Source organism: Oryx dammah, unplaced genomic scaffold (genome assembly GCF_014754425.2).
Source record: "Oryx dammah isolate SB20612 unplaced genomic scaffold, SCBI_Odam_1.1 HiC_scaffold_26, whole genome shotgun sequence".
Classification (NCBI taxonomy): Eukaryota; Metazoa; Chordata; class Mammalia; order Artiodactyla; family Bovidae; genus Oryx; species Oryx dammah.
The window spans coordinates 69687081-69706200 of NW_024070210.1; the positions used below are offsets into that span (position 1 = coordinate 69687081).

The 19120-nt window shown below is 38.8% G+C and overlaps 1 protein-coding gene across 6 annotated transcripts in view; it reads left to right on the forward strand.

Moving 5' to 3' along the window:
* MEIS2 (Meis homeobox 2) overlaps window positions 1-19120 on the forward strand; it is a 226354-nt gene that overhangs the window by 17151 nt on the left and 190083 nt on the right. For all 6 annotated transcript variants that reach the window (XM_040226974.1, XM_040226976.1, XM_040226975.1 and 3 more), the window contains one exon: window positions 3712-3826. In XM_040226974.1, the coding sequence (XP_040082908.1) occupies window positions 3712-3826 (115 nt within the window). The remainder of the gene's footprint in view (window positions 1-3711; window positions 3827-19120) is intronic.

The following is a 19120-nucleotide window of genomic DNA, read 5'->3' on the forward strand; positions in this document are numbered from 1 at the left end:
TAAATAGTATTCTATCGGCAGGTCTCCCCCAGAAGGGCCACACTGGTGTAAAACATTATAATGTCCACCATCTCTACAGCCTCAACAAAAGAGGTGCATGGAGGATTTGCTTTTTCTGCCCAGAGATGCCTGTCCACTCTATGCTCTTTCCTAGATTTAGCAAAATTCAATGATGGTGCTAAATCAATTTTTTTTTTTTTAACTTTCAAGGGAGGAAACACTGGCAGAATTGTGTTTTCTAGGGAGAGCTGTGTGTAAATGAGAAACAGAGGAGAGCTGCAGAATGATCTCTTGTGGCCCTGCTTCTACAAGCTCTCCCCATCTTGTCTCCTGCTTTTATATTAATTACAACTTGCATTATCAGCTGTGAGTCTGTAGCCCAGCAAATAGAAAATACTGCCCCTGGAGACCTAGCTTCTTGTATCTATTTTCCATCTCCTTCCATTGTGCTCCACTCAGTATTCACTGCTTTTCTCCTGCTAACACTGCTCTTTAATGCAATTACGTAAGAGCAAGAAGAGTACTGTATTTGACTCCTAATTATGAAAGCTCCTGAGAATAGAAACATGTCTCTTCCTTGCCCTCGAATGTCTTCATGATACCTGGGGCTGAAGAGCAGGACATATATTGTGGAATGCACCTACCTGACTCCTCACCCACACACATACACACAGAGAGCGTTTCTCTTTATTTTTCTAAGTACGTCATGTGTTTTACATGCTTTCATATGCCACTTTGGTTTCAAGATTCACTAAACTTCTGCATATAATTTGGCAGAAAGCCAAGCAGTTATTCTTGAAGGATGTAAACTTGGAAACTATCTAGGGAGGGGAAAGAAGAAGAACGGAGTTGTGATACAAACAAATACTTCAGTCTAAGAACAAACCAATCTTATGTGTAAAGGACTATCTTGTAGCTGTCCATGTTGCTTCCAGTGTTTTGTGATCAAGGAGGCAGCACTTTTTATTGACCAGATTATCAATATTTATATTTGTATTTGATCACATCACTGTGGTGTAGCTGAATACAGACAACTTGGGGGTAACTCTTCAACTTTCAAACCCCAGAGGGATTCAGCTGTTTTTCCTATTTCCAAGTTAGATGAATATCCTGGTACTAGTTTGTGTCAGTCTTGCAAAGTAGATCATAATACTTGAAACATACTATGGAGATAAGCACCTTGTGACACTTTAGGACAGCCTCTTTGAGGATGTGAGGAAGGTAAGGGGAAAGAAATAGGGGCATGGTGGGTTAGATAGTGAAAGTGAACTTGAGCAAACTTCAGGACTGAGCTGAAAATCCAAGACCCAGCTGCTCTAAAAGTATTATTTGCTTATGTGGCTTATCTCTCACCCCTTTAATTTAGAGACCGCCTCCTCCAAAAAACCAGGGAAGGAAATCAACCGAGTTGTAAACTTGTGAGGCCTGACTTTAAAACTCAGTACGGGTTTGACTGATGAGGACAAGACAGTGCTTTCCATTGCAAGAAGTCCTTCTGAGTGATCCCTTGAAATCACTCTCATGTCCAAACAGAAAGACTCGCTGGAGCTTCATTTGAATGATTATAAAATACCTGTTAGATGACATTTGCCTTAAAACATAGTTGAGGTGTTAGTAGTTAATTATTGTAATTTTCTTGAGGGGTAAGGAGCTTTTATAGCCACCAGCTTAATAAAAAGCATGCAGTGCTTAAAATTCACATAAAATTCACTTGCTGTTTTAGTGATGCAAAGTTTAACTGAAAAGTTTAGCTTAGGTGACTATTATTGCAGTTTCTAAAAGAAGGCTCTAGCCAGTGTTGTTGCAAGACTAAACTCATGCCATGCTATTGTTTTTTTTCTTGTAATTCTTCTAGCTTTTTATCTGATTACCATCCAGCAAACAGCTGACTCGAAGAGTCTGCAAAGCTTGAAGAGCCCCTGCATTCTGCTTGCTTTTAGCTAGAAACTATTGGAAGAGTTTCGAACTTAGATAAGAAAATCACAGACATGACTTTGTCTTCATGCAGGCAGCAGAACCCTGGTTTTTGTTTTATTCTGTTCAACTTTGTTCCCAAATCTATCAATACTTTCAAAAATGTATCTTTACTTTAGATATATATATACATGTGCAGTACTTACAGTCACAGAGTTTCTGCTTAAGGTTTTGCCTTTGAATCAGTGGCTTGCCTGACAGCGGTGCCAACAGCATTATTCGATAGAGATGTTATTAATCTCTAGAAATTTGGGACATTTCACCATCTATCAAAAATGCTAAATGTTAATTTACAGTGGTTTGAGACAGATCTATAGAGGCAAACAGATTTTTTGTTGTTGTTGCTGCTCCAAATGATAATAGTTCCTTATTTTTTTCTCTCTTTGGTTTCTTGACTTTATTTTGGTGAAGTTTTATGTTCTATTTGTACATCATAGGGTTGAGGTTGAGAAAATGATAGACTGACTTTTTTTCTGGGTAAAATACGTATAATGACAACACGGCAAGATTGTCTTCAAGTGGTCGAGATGTTAGCATGTTGCCTAAAGACATGTCAGTCTGTCTGAGTCCTTAATAACCAATTCTTGTAAGAAATAGTGTACTTTGAGGGACTGATGAGGCTTTTTATTTTGCTCTCAAAGTACTGCACCCCCACCCCTACCCCCAACAGATTTCCTTGCCAGTAGATCTGTGGGCTTAGTCGAAGTTATCGCATACAGGTGACAAGTGTACAACTCTGACCTTAAGGCTGGTCTGTTTCATATGCTGTTCCTACTCTCTGTTTCTGCCAGAGGAAATTCCATCTCTTGCCTGCCTTCATGTGGTGCTGATAAAGTCCTTCCTGTACATTAGAATTCCTGTTTTCCTTTAAGCGACAGCAGGGTATTGGGACTGATCAGGAAAGGGGAGGAGGAACAGGAGAAGAATATACTCAGCAAAGTAGCATGAACTATAACTCTCGGCTTACCTTACACGTCCTTTAAAATGAGCAGTTCTTTCAGGAAAAAGCACTGCTCTGTGACTTTAAACCTTCCATGCAGCTCTAAAGGAAGTCCTCTCCAATTTATTAGGTGGATCACAGTTCATAGCTGTTTCATTTTCTGATTGTCGTTTGTGCACATTAAACAGCAAGGAAGGTATTGATGCAATGATTAATATTATTGTCTTTGTTAATGATATAATCAGTTGACAATAATTTTGAGAGTTAATTCAGGCCTTTTTAGGGCAATGCATTTGATGTGAAGGGCTGTCCCATACATTCTCCAATCTGAATTTTTAAGGCAGTTGTTGAGTTTTGTAGATGTGTTAATATTCTGAAGTGTTTGGTATCCAAGAGCATTGGGACCTATTTCTTGGAAGAGCGTGCCATAATTAATTAAAGAGCAAACTTTTAGATTTTTAAGGAGGCTATTTTTTTCTAACTTTAAAAATTCACTTTATTAAAGTATAATTTGTATATAATAAAATGCATCCATTTTAAGGCATCTGTTTCAATTGGTTTTAACAAATATGTACACTGACATAACTACCACTCCATCATGATTCTACTGCATCTTTTTTCCTTTTGGTACCTATTGCTGAAAAGACAACGTACTGTAACATGGCATCTGTATATGCCTAGTTCTGCAAATACTAATATGTACATGTTTTTTGCCTCTCTCTGTACCTTTCCCCTTGGTTCGTCATTTATGGCTGAAATGGTCACTGTGGAAAAATTCCTTGGCCTCCTGACATCAGAATCCTGCATCTTGGCGAGACCACGATGATGCAACTTCCACCCATTCAGCAGGCACCCCAGGGCCCTCCAGTGGGGGCCATGCGTCCCAGAGTGGAGACAACAGCAGTGAGCAAGGTAAAAAGTCAAGGATTTTCCTTGTGCAAAGTGGGCATGACTGAAATAACATCAGTATTTTATATTGGTACATCAGCCTCACTGTAAACAGGAGCGTGGCAGGTTAGGGAGTATAAATGGCTGCTATTTAGGGAGACAGTATTTCCTTCCCTTAACTTGTATTCCTCACCAAAAACAAAACAAAATAAAAAGAGTTGTCTAATCTTTAAGCAAGCATTACAATAACAATCGATTAGTTCTGCCAATTCTTTGACAAATTTGGTTATCTACTCTTTACTCCCGGGTGTAAGCAAATAGAATGACAGATCTTTGCTTCTGTGATGCAGTAGGTTGAGTTATACTATAAATGGGATATTTTATTTGTAAATCAACTCTAAGGGTTTTCTATAATCAAGCAATGATGCCTGTAAACCACACATGATGCAAAAATCTGTTCTTATTAGTTCCAAAGTGCCATGGAAATTTTATATGGAATTGTATTTTGGGAAGCTGGATTTTGAAATTCTTAGATTTGTCCCCATTTCTATTCAGCTGCCATGGTGAGACTTTTGTCACAAATTGTAAAAATTCAAATAATCAGAAGGCAAGGGGGACATCAACTACAGATGACAAGAAAGCCTAGAGTCATTTAAAATAAATTTTACCATTTAAGGCTCACCTATTGCACAGAGAGCAATTATATATTGATAGGGTTGACTCTTCTATGGCTAAAATTATTATTTAAAAGAAGATGCATTATTGAACGTGGGCCAGGAAAGTATATAGATTTTACTTTTTAATATTTTACATTAGATGGTGTCTGATCTCCTAGGTCTATTTCATCTCTATTATGACTGTGTTTATGGTCACAATATTTAAGCATTAGACAGTCTTCCAAGTGGAGGACAGTTTAACAGCTTGAGCTGTAGTCATATATGCCATTTAAAAAACTATGGTTGATGTAGGGTGAGTGCCTTTATATTTCCAAGTTCGTGGTCATAGATTTTGGATTCCTAGTATTCTGGAAGAGTTTAGAAAAGTGTCCCTTCTAGGATGTTGTTAAGCTGTGAATAGGTCCAACTTAGAATCTAGGTTTAAGCAAGCTGCAACTAACACAGAGATGAATACTGTCAGATGGTAAATTGTGAAAGAACTGGTGAACTGTGTCTATTTAAGCTTTCTGTACTGTTTTTTATTAGATCACTTTGGTTGTATGTAACAGAACTAAACTATAAAGAATTTTGAAGATGAAATGTATATAAATTCAGTGAATCTGTAATGCAGTGGCTTTAATTGTGTTTCTATGTCTTGGAGAAAGACTTCTCAGTGTGGTTAAATCTGAAAAGCTTTCTAAGACTCCTCTCCTCCCACCACCTCAAATCATGGTGCCACAAAGGGGGAAATGTATCTATTAATAAAAACAAAACACCTTAAACATGGTACAAGAGAAGGGGAAAGGAGAAGCAGACTTAATGGTCTAATGAGGCTATCTTCCAAAGACTTGTTGTGTGTGAGGCTCGCTTTGACCTTTCACTTTGCTCAGGAGCCCAGCGCTTCATTTTTCACATTCTTGCAATTACGTTAACGCTTCAAGCATTTCTGACTCCAAGTCAGCTAGCAACACCAGGCATAACTCAACACTGTGAGTTTTTCTCCTCTCTGTAGATTCATTAACAGGTCACCAAGGTCCCAACTGAAATTTAAAACTGACTGGTTCAGTTGGGTTGGTTGAGTTATGGCCAGCGAGATGGCAGGAGAGGGCCAGGGAGAAGGGGAGGCAGGGAAGGACGACCCTGGGATTTGGAACGCTGAATAGTTGCGGCCACGGCCAAGGCAGAGTTTTATCATTTTGGTTAATTTTGCTGGCTTGTTTTTGCTTTTGTTTTTGTTAGGGAAGAGAAAAGCACTGAGACCGATATAGTTGGCTAAAAACCATACGCACAAACCTCTCTGTTGTGGTTAGCCACACCCACTGATGCCATGTTGAAGGATTTGATCCCCATACGATTTTGTTCCTTTAATCATATCTCCATGGGATTAAAGAATGGACATGGTAGCTTATGTGTTTGAGTACTAGGAAGTCAGTCATTTTACTGTATTAAAGTGTGAGGGACAAAAAACATTTTGATTCCTGGAAAATGGAGACTCTCTGGGCATGGAGAATTTGCTACCTGGCTGACTACATCAGTGGCTCCGAAACACAGGTTGAAAGATATTCTGTATTTTACCAAAGATTCTAAATTTCAAAGGTCAGACTTGAGTGTATTTTGTCATACTCGTGGCCCATATTAGTCTTTTAAATATGTTTTCAAGATATTTTGTCCCACCAAATTGTCCAGAGTAGCTTTCTATGGGAAAGATTAATTATCTGCTTCAGGGCAAAGTCAACAGAGATATTGACTGAAATCACATATGCTTATCCTAGGTTAAATCTTAGGGTTGACGTTTAATGGAAAGCCTAAGAAGGAAATTTATGTTCTTCATATTAAATGTATTAAAATGTTTCATTGGGAACCAAGATTTTTAGTTTAGAAAAGAGTTTTCTTGCTTATTCAGAATTTATTAGCACAACAGGCATATGGAAAACTGTAAAACGATTCAGTTTCAAAACAAATTATGATAAACAGAAAAAAATAGGGATGAATTGTACTAAAGACAATGTTTTCATACACATTTTAAATTAAACTTTAATAGCCATATGCTATAAAACAATACATGCATTTATGTTGCTTTATGATTTGGGGAATATTTCTACTAAAATGATTCCTATGAACCTTTTCTTTGGAACCTAAAAATATCTCATTATTTTATGACTCGATAGGGAAAGAGCTACAGTTACATAGGTGAAAGGTCATCTTTTCCTCCTCCGTGTTTGTACAGCAAACCAAAAGGAGGGGGGGGAATCAAATTTTTAAAATATTGTAAGAAACAAACTTGATAAAATGTGAAACCTGACTTTACTGTCTCTTTCACACAGCACATGCCTAGCAGTAAACTACATAAATATGAACCAGACTTTCATTCACTCCGATTTCTTTGGCTAAAAGCAGCCAAATGGAGTTTATCTTGTTAGTCACATGAGAATGAATAAAAAAGTCTGTTTTATTTTTCAGGGATAGAATTAGGGTGCAGACTGGGTCTCTGGGGAAGTAACTGGCCCTCTTTGTGTCTGGCTTCCCATCAGTAATAAAATGGGGCTTGATAATAAGGCGTGGGGTCCCTAATTCTGTACCTGCTGAGTCAAAAGCTGCTTTGTATTTCATTGTGGGTTTTGCCCAGAGTAAAGACTAGGAAGCATCCCCCTTGTTCCTGGAGCACTTTGAGAGCCTTAGATGAAAGGCACAATATATGTACAAAGTATTATTATTATTGATGGGTTTGTGTAACTCCCATTAACGCTGATGGGAGTTACGCATGTGAATTGGCAGGAGAATAGACCCCTCAGTGTTTAGAGCACATGAAATTTACATTTTTTCCAGTGCTGTAATTGAGATGTTGACAAATTGGAGAATATTGATGAGCCTTTGTTTTAAGTATTTCGTGCCAAGTTTGTTTTATTTTTTCCGGATTTGAACAATGGTATGGGTTCAGCAGCAGTGAATAAAAAGGGCAGAGTAAAGATAACTTTGTATTTCAATATTTTGATGTGCCAATATGAAATAAATTGTCTTAGGCAAATGGAATATGCTGTTTTAATCATTAGCTAGGCATGAAAGAAAAATTGATGTTGACATCTTTGCTGTAAAATCGTTGTAATGGGGCCTTCCTTACAATTCATTTTTGTAAAATTCATTTTGTACATTTTGCAGCAATTGAACAATCCCTGCACTGTGAATAGGCAGGATTCCCAGAAATACCGAGACAGTTGGCCCAGTAACTGCTGAGCTCACACTGCACACCACACGCACGTTAACCATACTGTTGCCAGACCCAGTTTAACCTAAATCCATTAGTATTTAAGCATCTATGCATCTCTCATCTTTGAAGACACAGGGCTGTACAAACCAGCATAGTTCCCCTTAACTCTGCCACCTATAAAACCTCTCTTTTGATGTCTCTATCATCCAGGCAATGAGACTAAAATTCCATAACTAGACATTATGCAATTCTTTAGCAATCATGGTTTTGAAATCTAAAAATACCCACTGTAGATTTAACGTAAATGATTATAGGTAAGCAAAAGTCTAACACAGGCTTACACTGTTGAATTATTATATAATGCATGAAATCGTATTCTTCCCCACCAAGTATTCCAGTTACATAGTTAAAAGATGGGGGGAAACCCTCAAACCCACTTATAGTGGGTCCTGAATATGTTCTACTGGGATTTCTTATTCAGTCTAGGAAAACTCTGTCAATGGAATGTTTTCATAGTGGCGGCAATCTCTTTAAAATAACCCTAAATACAATATGACAGGTGCCATCTGGCATAATCTTTTGCTAGTTGCTTTTAACTTTTATTTTTCCTAGAGCTAAGTTCATCCAAAACTGGTCACTTACTGTTATGATAAATATGGTGACATTTCTTTTCCTTCCTGTCCTCCTAATTGTATCAGAAAATTCACTGAGAATGTAATTGAGAATTGAACATTGGCACAGAAGAGGCTGTTTATTATAGAATATTTATGTTGCATTTTCATACTTTTTTGGCTCCCCAAATAAAATCAAAAGGAATACTATCCTTAATCATCAGCAAACATCCAAATAATTTCTGTTGATTTTCTTAAGATGTTTTAGGATAGCAACCGCTAGAAATAAAATTAAACTCTTCTAATAAATAAATGCTCTAGGAGCATGTAATGGTGCCCATAAATGCTTAAAAGCTTTCTATAATTGCTGTTAATTTTGAGTAATTTCTTCCTATATGTATCAACTTACTTGAAAAGCCCAGAGTTGAGATTTCTAGATTTTTTTTTTTAACTTAGTCATGTAAAGGGATGTCTCCTGATGCCAGTTAGAGTTTAATTTAGAGTAGTAATTAAACTTGAATACTGCCTCATAAACAAAAGATAAACAATAAACCAGCCACGTTCCCTGCTGTTTCATAGCTTTCTTTCCCAGATGTTTTAGCCTGATAATTTTTACACAGTGAACTACCTAACATGGAGTTTTGTGGACAGAGGTCGAAAGAGAGTTTTCTTTTTTGCTTTTCTTTTCTTCTTTATTTATTTATTTTTTTTTGGTTTGGTAATCTTTTTTCAGTTCAAAAATCAGAATGTAGGGGCTTTTCCACTACTTAGACTTTTTAAAATTCTGATTAAGTAAATTCTTAACGCAGACGTGCTTTAAAGATAACTCTAGTTCTTTTCCTTAGATATGGTCTCTTTTTTTCCTTTAAAATGAATCTTGTTGTGAATGCCTTTACACTTAATAACGTAAAGAACAGATTTTTGCTTAAGTAAAATCTTGATAGTAAGTCAGAGAAAGAAAAGCTTGACAATAGAAAATGTTTCTTTTCCTCTTTTCTTCGACTTTCCAGCCCATGCATCCGCCCCCCTCCTCCCCCTTTCCGCCCATGACCACCGTTACTTGGCGCTTGTACTTTTCTTTGGCCTACAAGCGTTCTCTGGGTTCTGGACCAGTCCATTGTCAGCCATGATCTTTCTAATTGTCAGGTACTAGTCGGCCATTCAATGCAGAAGCCATGTTATTTTCACTGGGTGGGGTAATTACTGAAAGCTGAGAATAGCTGCACTAAAGACGAGGGATACTTTCATGATCCCATTAGCATAAGAGTGGGTAAATTATTCATGCCAAGTGAGGATTCTATGGGGAAAAGTATAGTTAATGCACATAGTTTTTAAATGTATCCCTTTCTGCTCTGAGACTAAATTCTTGTTGGAATCAGTTCTCAGACATTTACGGGAAAGCTCTGGTGGCGTGTTAGATGCAGTTCCTCTCTCTCTGTTTGCAGCGCTCTCAATAGAGACCATCTGGCAAAGATCCAAAAGGTGATTAAACAAAATGATCAGCTCTTGTTGCTGTGTTACATGTCCAATACTCCGGATTAAAAAACATGACCCACGACAGTCAAGCTCACGTCATGGCGCTCCCTCTCCCCCTCCCCTTCCCGTATAAGAATTCAGATGGTCCACAAATGTGTGTGCCATCTTTGTGTCCTTATGGCCCATAATCATGAACAGGTTGTGCAAATGGCTCTTTCTGGAGCACTGTCTGTTCCAGCAGCATAGAAGCGTTTCATATTAATTGGGTCAGTCTAATATTCATATTGACATGGGGAAAAATTACTAAAATTTATTCTTATAGCAGACAATGAATATGTGTGCTTTCTGCCATGAGGGAAGTGAAATCTGACAACTGGCTTGTGCAACTGATTAATTTTTCTTGAAAATGGATAAAAATCAAAGCAGGGGAAACTGTCATTCTCTGAAAACAGTGCACAACGCTTTGTAAGTAAACAAAATGCATTGGGTGGGGGCTTTGGGGGAGCTTGTGGAAATGAGCTCTGGTTTTAACGCCATAATCAGGGATGAATTTACAGTGCCATTCAGAGGCGTCCTCCTCCCCATAAACAAGCTGATAATCACAGGGAAGCTGACTTCCAATTAGCTTTTCCTTCCCTCACAGGGATCAGGGTATTTATATGTCCTCCTTAAGCTTTAATATGTCACTCCTGAGTTGGTCCATCTCATGTCACATTCAAAAGTTTGGAAATAAAATGCTTTATTATGAGGAAATCCTGCAAGGTAATTTTTCAACCAATCATTTCACAATTGAGTTAAGGTAAAAATGCCAAGATTTGTGACTAAGGGACAGATGTATCTTATCTTTGGGGGTTTGCACCAAATGCCAAGTAGAAATATAAATTGAACAAACCAGACATTGTGAGGAAGTGATTGAAGAAATATTGAGATGAAATCTTGGAATGAACTATATATGTATATTTATAACAATGCTGTGAATTGCTTACATGCCACATTTGCATAAGCCTGAACTCTGATTTTTATTAAGGGGCAGTTTCATGTAGGTTAGTTAAGGCATTCAAAACACAAGACTGTTATTATGTCTGTTATTAGATTATTCAAGAGATTATGCCTGACCCCTTAATATTGTGGAAATAGAGGATATTCTGGGATGAATTTGAGTGCAAATGTCCAGAAAACATAAAGAATAAACCAGAAAAAAAAGTTATCCAGAACCACTTTAGAACATCCTCAGTCCTGTCAGCTCCCATTTCTAAGGGAGGGTAAGGCAGTAGGTTAGAAATACAGCCAGGCACAGTACTCAGGGAGGGGAAGTAAGGGTCCCCTGGAGTCAGCGCACTGTGGCAGATGAAAGGGGCTCGCATAGCCTTGGGGGTCTTAAGGCTATTATAGGGCAACTCATGCTCTGTTATCATGCTGATTTTTCAATTGATTTTTGGCTGAACAGTACTTGTTGAAGCCCTCCAGAGCATCAGACACAGCCTTATGGTGATATATGTTGTAATACACGTGTTCTGTTTTTTTTCTCTTCATTGTCTTGCCTTTACTTTGGAAGAATAGTCTATAACGACGCCATGTTATTTTTCTCTCCTTTCTCTGTTCTTCTTATTTCTACCCTCAGAAAGTTCTTGAAATTCTTATTGTTTTAAATCTGGGGTGGGGTAGGGTAGTAGGAGAATAGCTTTTTTGTTTCATCTTCCTATGTAGACATTTGTTTTTAATTTGGCCTTTGAAAATATTTTGATGTCACAGCAGACAATAATATAAACCATTTTAATCTACCAACTTTATCCCGTAGTAGTCTTGAGCTATTCACCTCCTTTCTAATGACCGGCAAGAAAACAACTACGGGATTTCACTAACATCTAATTCCTCATTAAAATGAAAGTTGACCATTTTAATGTCCCTTCTACTGTAGCAATAAGATCCCTTAGCCAGATAGGAAGCCAGATCTTGAAAAGGGAAATACTGGAGAGAGACCTAAGGGAAGTGTGTCCCTCTTTCTTCTGTCTAGGGAATTCTGATTCTAATGTCGTCTCCTCCAGGAAGCCTTCCTGATTTGCCTGGGGCATAAGCCAGTGTTCTCTTCTCTGCACTCCAGTGGCACCTTCTGCCACTGTTATAGCATCATTCACATTTTGTGTTATAATTATTTGGTTCCTGGTCTGTCACCTTGCTTTTCCAAGGCAGAAATTATTACTTATTCAGCTATCTAGCAATAGAATGTTCTGTTCTGAATCAATAAGCAAAATCCACAGATTTCAGTTTTTGTAAGGTAGAAACAATTTAATCAAAACTTTCTACTCATCAGCTGGATATTTAACATACTGATACGTTTGAAAAAATCATCTTATATCCTTAAGAGATAATAAACCTACTTTATTCTACTAAAATTTTATTGTATGCAACACTACCTTAAATAAGTCAATGGACTATCATAGGTAGTTTCTTAAATTTTAGATTCTTATTTTAAATGGTATTTTAAGATGATACTTAAAATAGGATTTGTCTTATTTGTTATTTAATGGTATCTTAAATTATATACATATGGTCAGAATTTGGACATGGGATTTCTTTTCACTATATTATCTATACAAAAGTAAAGGTGTGGATATAAGTCTTATAATGTAATGTAATAAGGGAAACTTTAATGTGGCAAATAGTTTCCCCTGATGAACTCAGGATCCATTTTGCTTGCCCTTCTTGTTTAGGATGAGGTTGACCTTGAGGGAAGTTGGGAGTCTTCACAAACAGGTAAAGAAACTGGAAGTAATTCTTGAATTTGTAGGCTGTACTTGCTTCTGCTAATTTCTTACATATTCATTCCAGTTTTCTTGTAGTTTGCTTTTGAGCATGTTTAATTTACTTTAGGCAATGTAAGCAAACCCTGTATTGAGCCCTCTTTTCATCTGCTTGAGGTTCTGTCCAGAGTCTTGGACTGTGAGTCAAGATGCCTGTGCTCTGGGGTTAGGGTTGCACTGAAAAGGACACGGACTCAGGAGGCAGAGAGACATGGGTTCAAATCCCAGTTTTACTCCATGTTGCTAGATTCAGTTTCTCCCTCTGCAAAGTGGAGGGAGCTGCTTGCCATCAAGGATGTCCTGGAGATGGTATCATGTGAGATCTATGTGTTAAACACATAATATTGCCTGGAACCAGTAACTATTAGTTCTTTATTCCCCTGTTCTGCTGTCCTTGACTGACTCTAATTAGCTCTGTGGCCTTCGATGACTCCCTTAATCTCTTCAGACTTTTGCTCACCTATAAAATAGGACAGAATTAGATGATCTTTTACATTCAAGCGCCAGGAATCTAATGTTTACATTCATGAGTCTTCTCTTTTATTTTGTGCATTTTAACATAGAGAAAGACTGCAAGTTTTTTAGTTTTTGCTTTTGTTGTTTTAAATCAGAGGTGTAACAGAAACATTTTTATTTCCTTCATTTTACAGGATTATTATGTAGTGAGATCATGTTTTTTTGTTCCTTGCTTTTGTTTACGAGGAAAGACTATTCTTCCTGCTTTGGCAAGAGAATAATCAGGCCTTAGAGCTGATATTCTGAGGAGGGCAGATTGTCACAGTCTGGGTATAGGACACTGAAGGTGGTGCGTGACTATCAGAAGTGTGAGATATATTTTTTAAATACAGAGTAACTTCCATTATCCACTATCTAATCAATTAGAATCTCTGTTGGAAGTTCTGTACATCATAAGTAGAATAATAAAGGATAATCATTACAGAGGCTGAGACCTGTCCTTTCCTGAAATGAATTACAGAAGTCTCTGGTGGCTCAGACGGTAAAGCGTCTGTCTGCAAGGCAGGAGACCCAGGTTTGATCCCTGGGTTGGAAGGTCCCCTGGAGAAGGAAATGGCAGCCCACTCCAGTATTCTTGCCTGGAAAATCCCATGGATGGCGGAGCTTGGTAGGCTACTGTCCATGGGGTCGCACAGAGTCGGACACGACTGAGTGACTTCATTTCACTTCACTTCAAAGAATTTTCAGAATTATACAGTTAAGAATATTTTACTGTATCTAATTATTTTTAGACTCATAATTCACACCAGATGAAACTGTTACCCTTTAGTCAGTAGAATTTGTGCTTAATCAAATGCTTATTCCTTAACTCTTGCTGCCAGCTAGGGATGTCACTATGGCCTCAAAACTAAGCATTCTTTTTTTTTTTTTAATTTGGAGATTTACAAAAGCAGACTAGGAGTGTAAAATTTCATATTTCTTCTTTGAGCTAACATTTGTAACAAATGCCACCTGCTGAAATAAAACCTCCAAAATTTCCATGTACTAAATGTGAATGATGGAGAAAAGTTGATAACTCATGGATTATTGAAAGCTTATGGAATCTATCTCTTGAGTGTCCTTCAGTGACACACACCAGAGCTGATATGTACATAAACTTTTCTGGAGGCAGGAAACTCTCGATCTCTCAAGACCTCTTCTGAGTCTGTGTTGCTTAAATTCAGTATACACAGATATTCACTGAACAAGGCACTCTGGAAATAAAAATATAAAAATTACAAGGGTCCCTGCCTTCAATAACTTACCATCTTTTGTGAGGTAAGGGCACCATGGAGAGTATACTGGTAACTCTTATGTGAGACAGATATTCAGTGCTAAGGAATGTATGGAGGAAGGCTTGTTGACCCAGAGAGAGTGGAGTGTACAAAGGATGGAGCTTTGGAAGCAGATGGCTCTGAACACTCATCCTTGCCCCGCTGCTTCTAAGCAATGATCTTTCTGAATGTTAGTTTCTTCACCTGTGAAATGGGAAGAATAACTGTCTCATCGGGCTTCCCTAATGACTCCAATGGTAAAGAATCCACCTGCAATGCAGGAGACCCACCAGCAAAGCAGGAGGCCCTGGGTTTGATCCCTGGGTTGGGACAGTCCCCTGGAGGAGGGCGTGGCAACCCACTCCAGTATTTTTGCCTAGAGAATCCCCATGAACAGAGGAGCCTGACAGGATGCAGTCCATGGGATTGCAAAGAGTTGAACATGACTAAGTGACTAAGCACAGCACAACACAGCACAACCATTTCATAGGGTAATTGCTAGGATTAAATAAATGTTAGTTGTTTTTTTTTTTAAGTCTCACTTGGTAACTAATGTGCAACTGCCCAAATATTCTCTTCATTCAACATTTATTGACCATGTAATTGATCGGAATCACTATCCTAGATGCTAGAGATACATGACTCCTAAGATGTGATATCATTCCTTTTTATACTCTTTCTTAAGTAACTCAGAAATGTAAACAGATAAATACACATGCTTCTAATATCACGTGCAACATTCAGGTTGTAAGGTATTTCAGATGAGGGAGCAGATGAGGGAGTGAAATATCTGAAATATCTGTGGAAGGCGCCACAAAATTGGGGAGGCTTTAAAAGGCTTTAGTGGCCTTCAGTGGGTGTTTACAGGTCAACAAGGTAGGGGATGTTTGGGGAGCAGATGGAGGAGCCAGTGCAGAGGCCCAGAAGTGTGAAACAGCATGGTATGTTCAGGGCAACAGCCAGGTTGATAACTGCAGTTTGTGAGAGAGACTGCTTGGGAAGAGGGTGGCTGGTGAGGCGAGTAGGGGCTGTCTGTGAAGATCCTTGTTTACCAGGCTAAGAAGCTTATACTTAATCCTGTAGAGCACTGTTTACCAAACTTTCCTGGAGATAAGTAGCTCCTAAGGGGCTTGTCCATACAGATTCCCAGGCAGACCACAGCCACAGAGAGTCAGCATCTCCATGGGAGGTCCCGGGCCTCTGAATTTTCAATCCAGGCCCCTGGGATGTGGACTGACCATTAAAAAAAATTAAGCAAAAGGAGTTTATGATGAGATTTTGTATTTTGGAAAAAGCTCTTTTGAGACTGTAGAGAATACATTTGATGGAGGCAAGAATAAGTACGGTAAGAACTCTACATGTGAATGAGTTCTGTTCCAAGAGCGTGTTTGTAAGTTCAACAAACTTAGCCTAGGTACCCGACTAACACAATCGACTATATAGTGCTATACTGTAATAGGTTTATAGTTCTTTTCATACAAATAATACATTAAAAAAAAAAAACCTTGAAATAAAGATAATGTACTACTGTGCTCTGTACAATGTGTGTGTGTGTGGGGGTGGTGCTCAGTTGTATCTGACTCTTATGACCCCATGGACTGTACCCCACCAGGCTCCTCTGTCCATGGGATTTGCCAGGTAAGAATACTGGAGTGCATTACCATTTCCTATTCCAGGGGGTCTTCCTGACCCAGGGATGCTGAACCTCCTGCATCGGCAGGCAGATGCCTTACCGCTGTGCCACCTTGGAAGCCCTACTCTCTGCAGTACTGTAAAGCAGGTGGAAGCACAGCCGCTTGTAGAGAGTGCAGGCACGTGACAGTGTGCATCAGACGCATGGACTCACTTATGTGATTGGACATGTGCACACTCGTTCGCATCTTTGAAAGTCTGCAACGTGAAGGCTTCTAGGTGGGGGACTTCTATATAGAGTAAAGGTTAATAGTCCCAAGGACTGGTGAGGGCTAAATGAAGACAGTGGCAGTGGAGATGTGGGGGAGAGGACTGATAGATTACATGCAGGAAGAAGGGAAGAGGACAGAGTCCAGTATCACATGCAGGCCATTCTCTTGGTGGAGGTACCATAGTGTAGATAGTTTTCTTTTTTCCTGCCATGAGCTTTGAAGTGTGGATGTCTGTCCATCAGAGGAGAAGACGAGGAATAATACTACACTTACACGTGCAAGGCTGTTGAAGTAGAAATGCATGATGCATGTTGGATGGATAATGACTTTTTTCCAGGCCATAAGGTACTTAGGTGCAGGGTAGCCCAGTTGAGGAGGTAGCCTTTGACGTTTTTCTGCTTGCCTTGATATTTTCAGATCTGTCATTTGTCATCGGTAATCCTCCACTTTGTATTTGTAAAACGGGAGTAATAGATATCTAATTTAATAGATTTAGGAAAAGAAGAATGATGTGATTTATCTAAAATGACAGTAATTTTATGTTTGGTTCATAGTCAACAAAACATCATAAATATATATATATATATTTTTTTGCTTAAAAAAAGTTAACAACTGACCCTGTACAGCTGTCATCAGGATGAGGAACCTAAAAATGCAATCCTGCATTCATCCTTGGGAAAACAGAGTTATGGGTTGTATAGCTGGAGATACCTGCTTGAGCCCAGCCCTGAGCCCTGCCACGTTTTAAATACAAGATGCCACTAGCCTCAGACTCATCTAGTGGAAAGTGATTCCTCTCCTCTGAAGTCCCATTGCACATTTTTCTGATTCTCTCTTCTGACAATTGGGTTGTTCCTGTGTTATAGTAATTGGTTACATGTCTTATTTATTATCCTATTTGACTGTAAGATTCTTGAAGACACTTTCCATGTCTGCAGCATCTTCTTTCTCAGCCCCCGATTGTGCTATGATAACATAGAAGACCTTCGATAATAATCATTATTTTTTTAAAAAAGAGGATTGGGTCCATATTGTGAAGGATGTTGAATAGCAAGCTGAGGAGTTTGTGCTTGATTTGGTAGGTAATGGGGACCTATTGAAGATTTTTGAATGGGGGTAGTGACATAATCGCCTTCCTTTTGAATGTCAATGACAAATTCTCCACTGTGTCTTCCATGGTCAAAATAGCAGACCCATACGCTTGCCTGAAATACTGTCTATTTGAAAGAATGGATATTCTTTTGAATGAAGAAGCAAATTTCAAATCGCTTAAAAAAAAAAAAAAGCTTGACATTCTCTCTAAAGTAATTTAAACACTTAAATTATTGAGCTTCACAAAGGTCCCAAGTATGTAACTTCATTCTAGGAACATTTATGAGGACACATTTTGGTAAAATTTTATAGTGTTGTTATAATCATTAACAACTAGATGTGACTCAACAGGACTGAGTAAATATATCTTCTGCAGTATTTGGAAAACTATGATTCCACAGATATTTAAATAGACATCACTTAAGAAAAAAAAAAATAAAAGGACTTTGTGGTTAAATAGATTGCAAGCTGGAGCAGTGCAGGGTTTCCTGTAGTATAGGAATGTGCAGATCCTCTAATTTGCTAATGTGCATTTTAAGTCTGTAAGGAGGCTTCTTAGACTCACTTAACCATTGAAATCCTTTTTTGCATTATCTCTGGGGACCAATCTTCCTCAGAACACACTGTGGAAAACACTGTCCTCGACTGCTTCTTTCATTGAAGTACTCTCAGATAGGGTTTAATATCCTAGGGAGTCTTCTTGCATCTTGTATTTAAAAGGTAGGTCAGCATGGGCTCAGGATCAATTTTCACTAGTGTAAAAAGCAATTTCCTCTAAGGTCTGAAGTCTTGTGACTTCAGCTGTACTTGTACAGAATGTGCCGTTAACTTAGCTATCCTTGTAGTTACCCTTGATTGTATTAATCAAACAATGTTTCCTATATATCTGTTGAGTGTTTGATTTAATGCCAGTACATTTGGTTACACCCTCAAAAATGTATGAATGAGGATCCCAGCAGAATATTGCTAGGAGAAGCGTATTAACACCTAGTTTGATGCATTGCATACTAGGTACTTTTCTTCCTCAAAAGTAAACCCTTTTCCTTTCTTAAAGTGGCTGCTGAGTTGGAGGCTAAATGGTAAATCCATGGAGGCAGGAACAAGGGTGGAGGAGGGAAAACCATCTTCCCTCATTTGGGAGTAGATGGCGTGGGCCCTGTTTGCTCCCGGGAATGAGTGGTGGACTGGGTATACTATCTGCCCAGTGGAAATTTTCTGGGACACAGAGCTGCAAAACCCCAATCTGCCTATGTGTCTAGCTGTTCTGGGATCTCTAGTTTAGTAGAATGTTAGAACTGGTTGCACCAGGCAAGTGTTGCCTCTATTGGCAAAAAATTTTTCCCTTATTCCCTTATTGTTAGAGAATGCCAGGAGGCAGGCATCATGCTCCAGGGCATTCAGGAGGGCCAGAATTACAATCCCTCTTAATCATGAAGAGGCTTCCCTGGTGGCTTGCAATGCAGAAGGCCCGGGTTTGATCCCTGGGTCAGAAAGATCCCCTGGAGAAGGGAACGGCAACCCACTCCAGTATTCTTGCCTGGAGAATCCCATGTACAGAGGAGCCCAGCAGGCTACCGTCCATGGGGCAGCAAAGAGTTGAACATGACTGAGTGACTAAGCACTTGGTTACTAAGTGAGGGAAAGACCTCTTTGTTCATACACTCTACTCCTGAGCATTATGGTGGAATTACCCACAAAAGTGTGTCACCCTCTTTTATCTGCAGGAGAGAGAATTAGGCAGAGCACACTTACCTCTCCAGCTTCGAAATGAGCAAGAACAGGTTAGTGGTACAACTTAGACTGT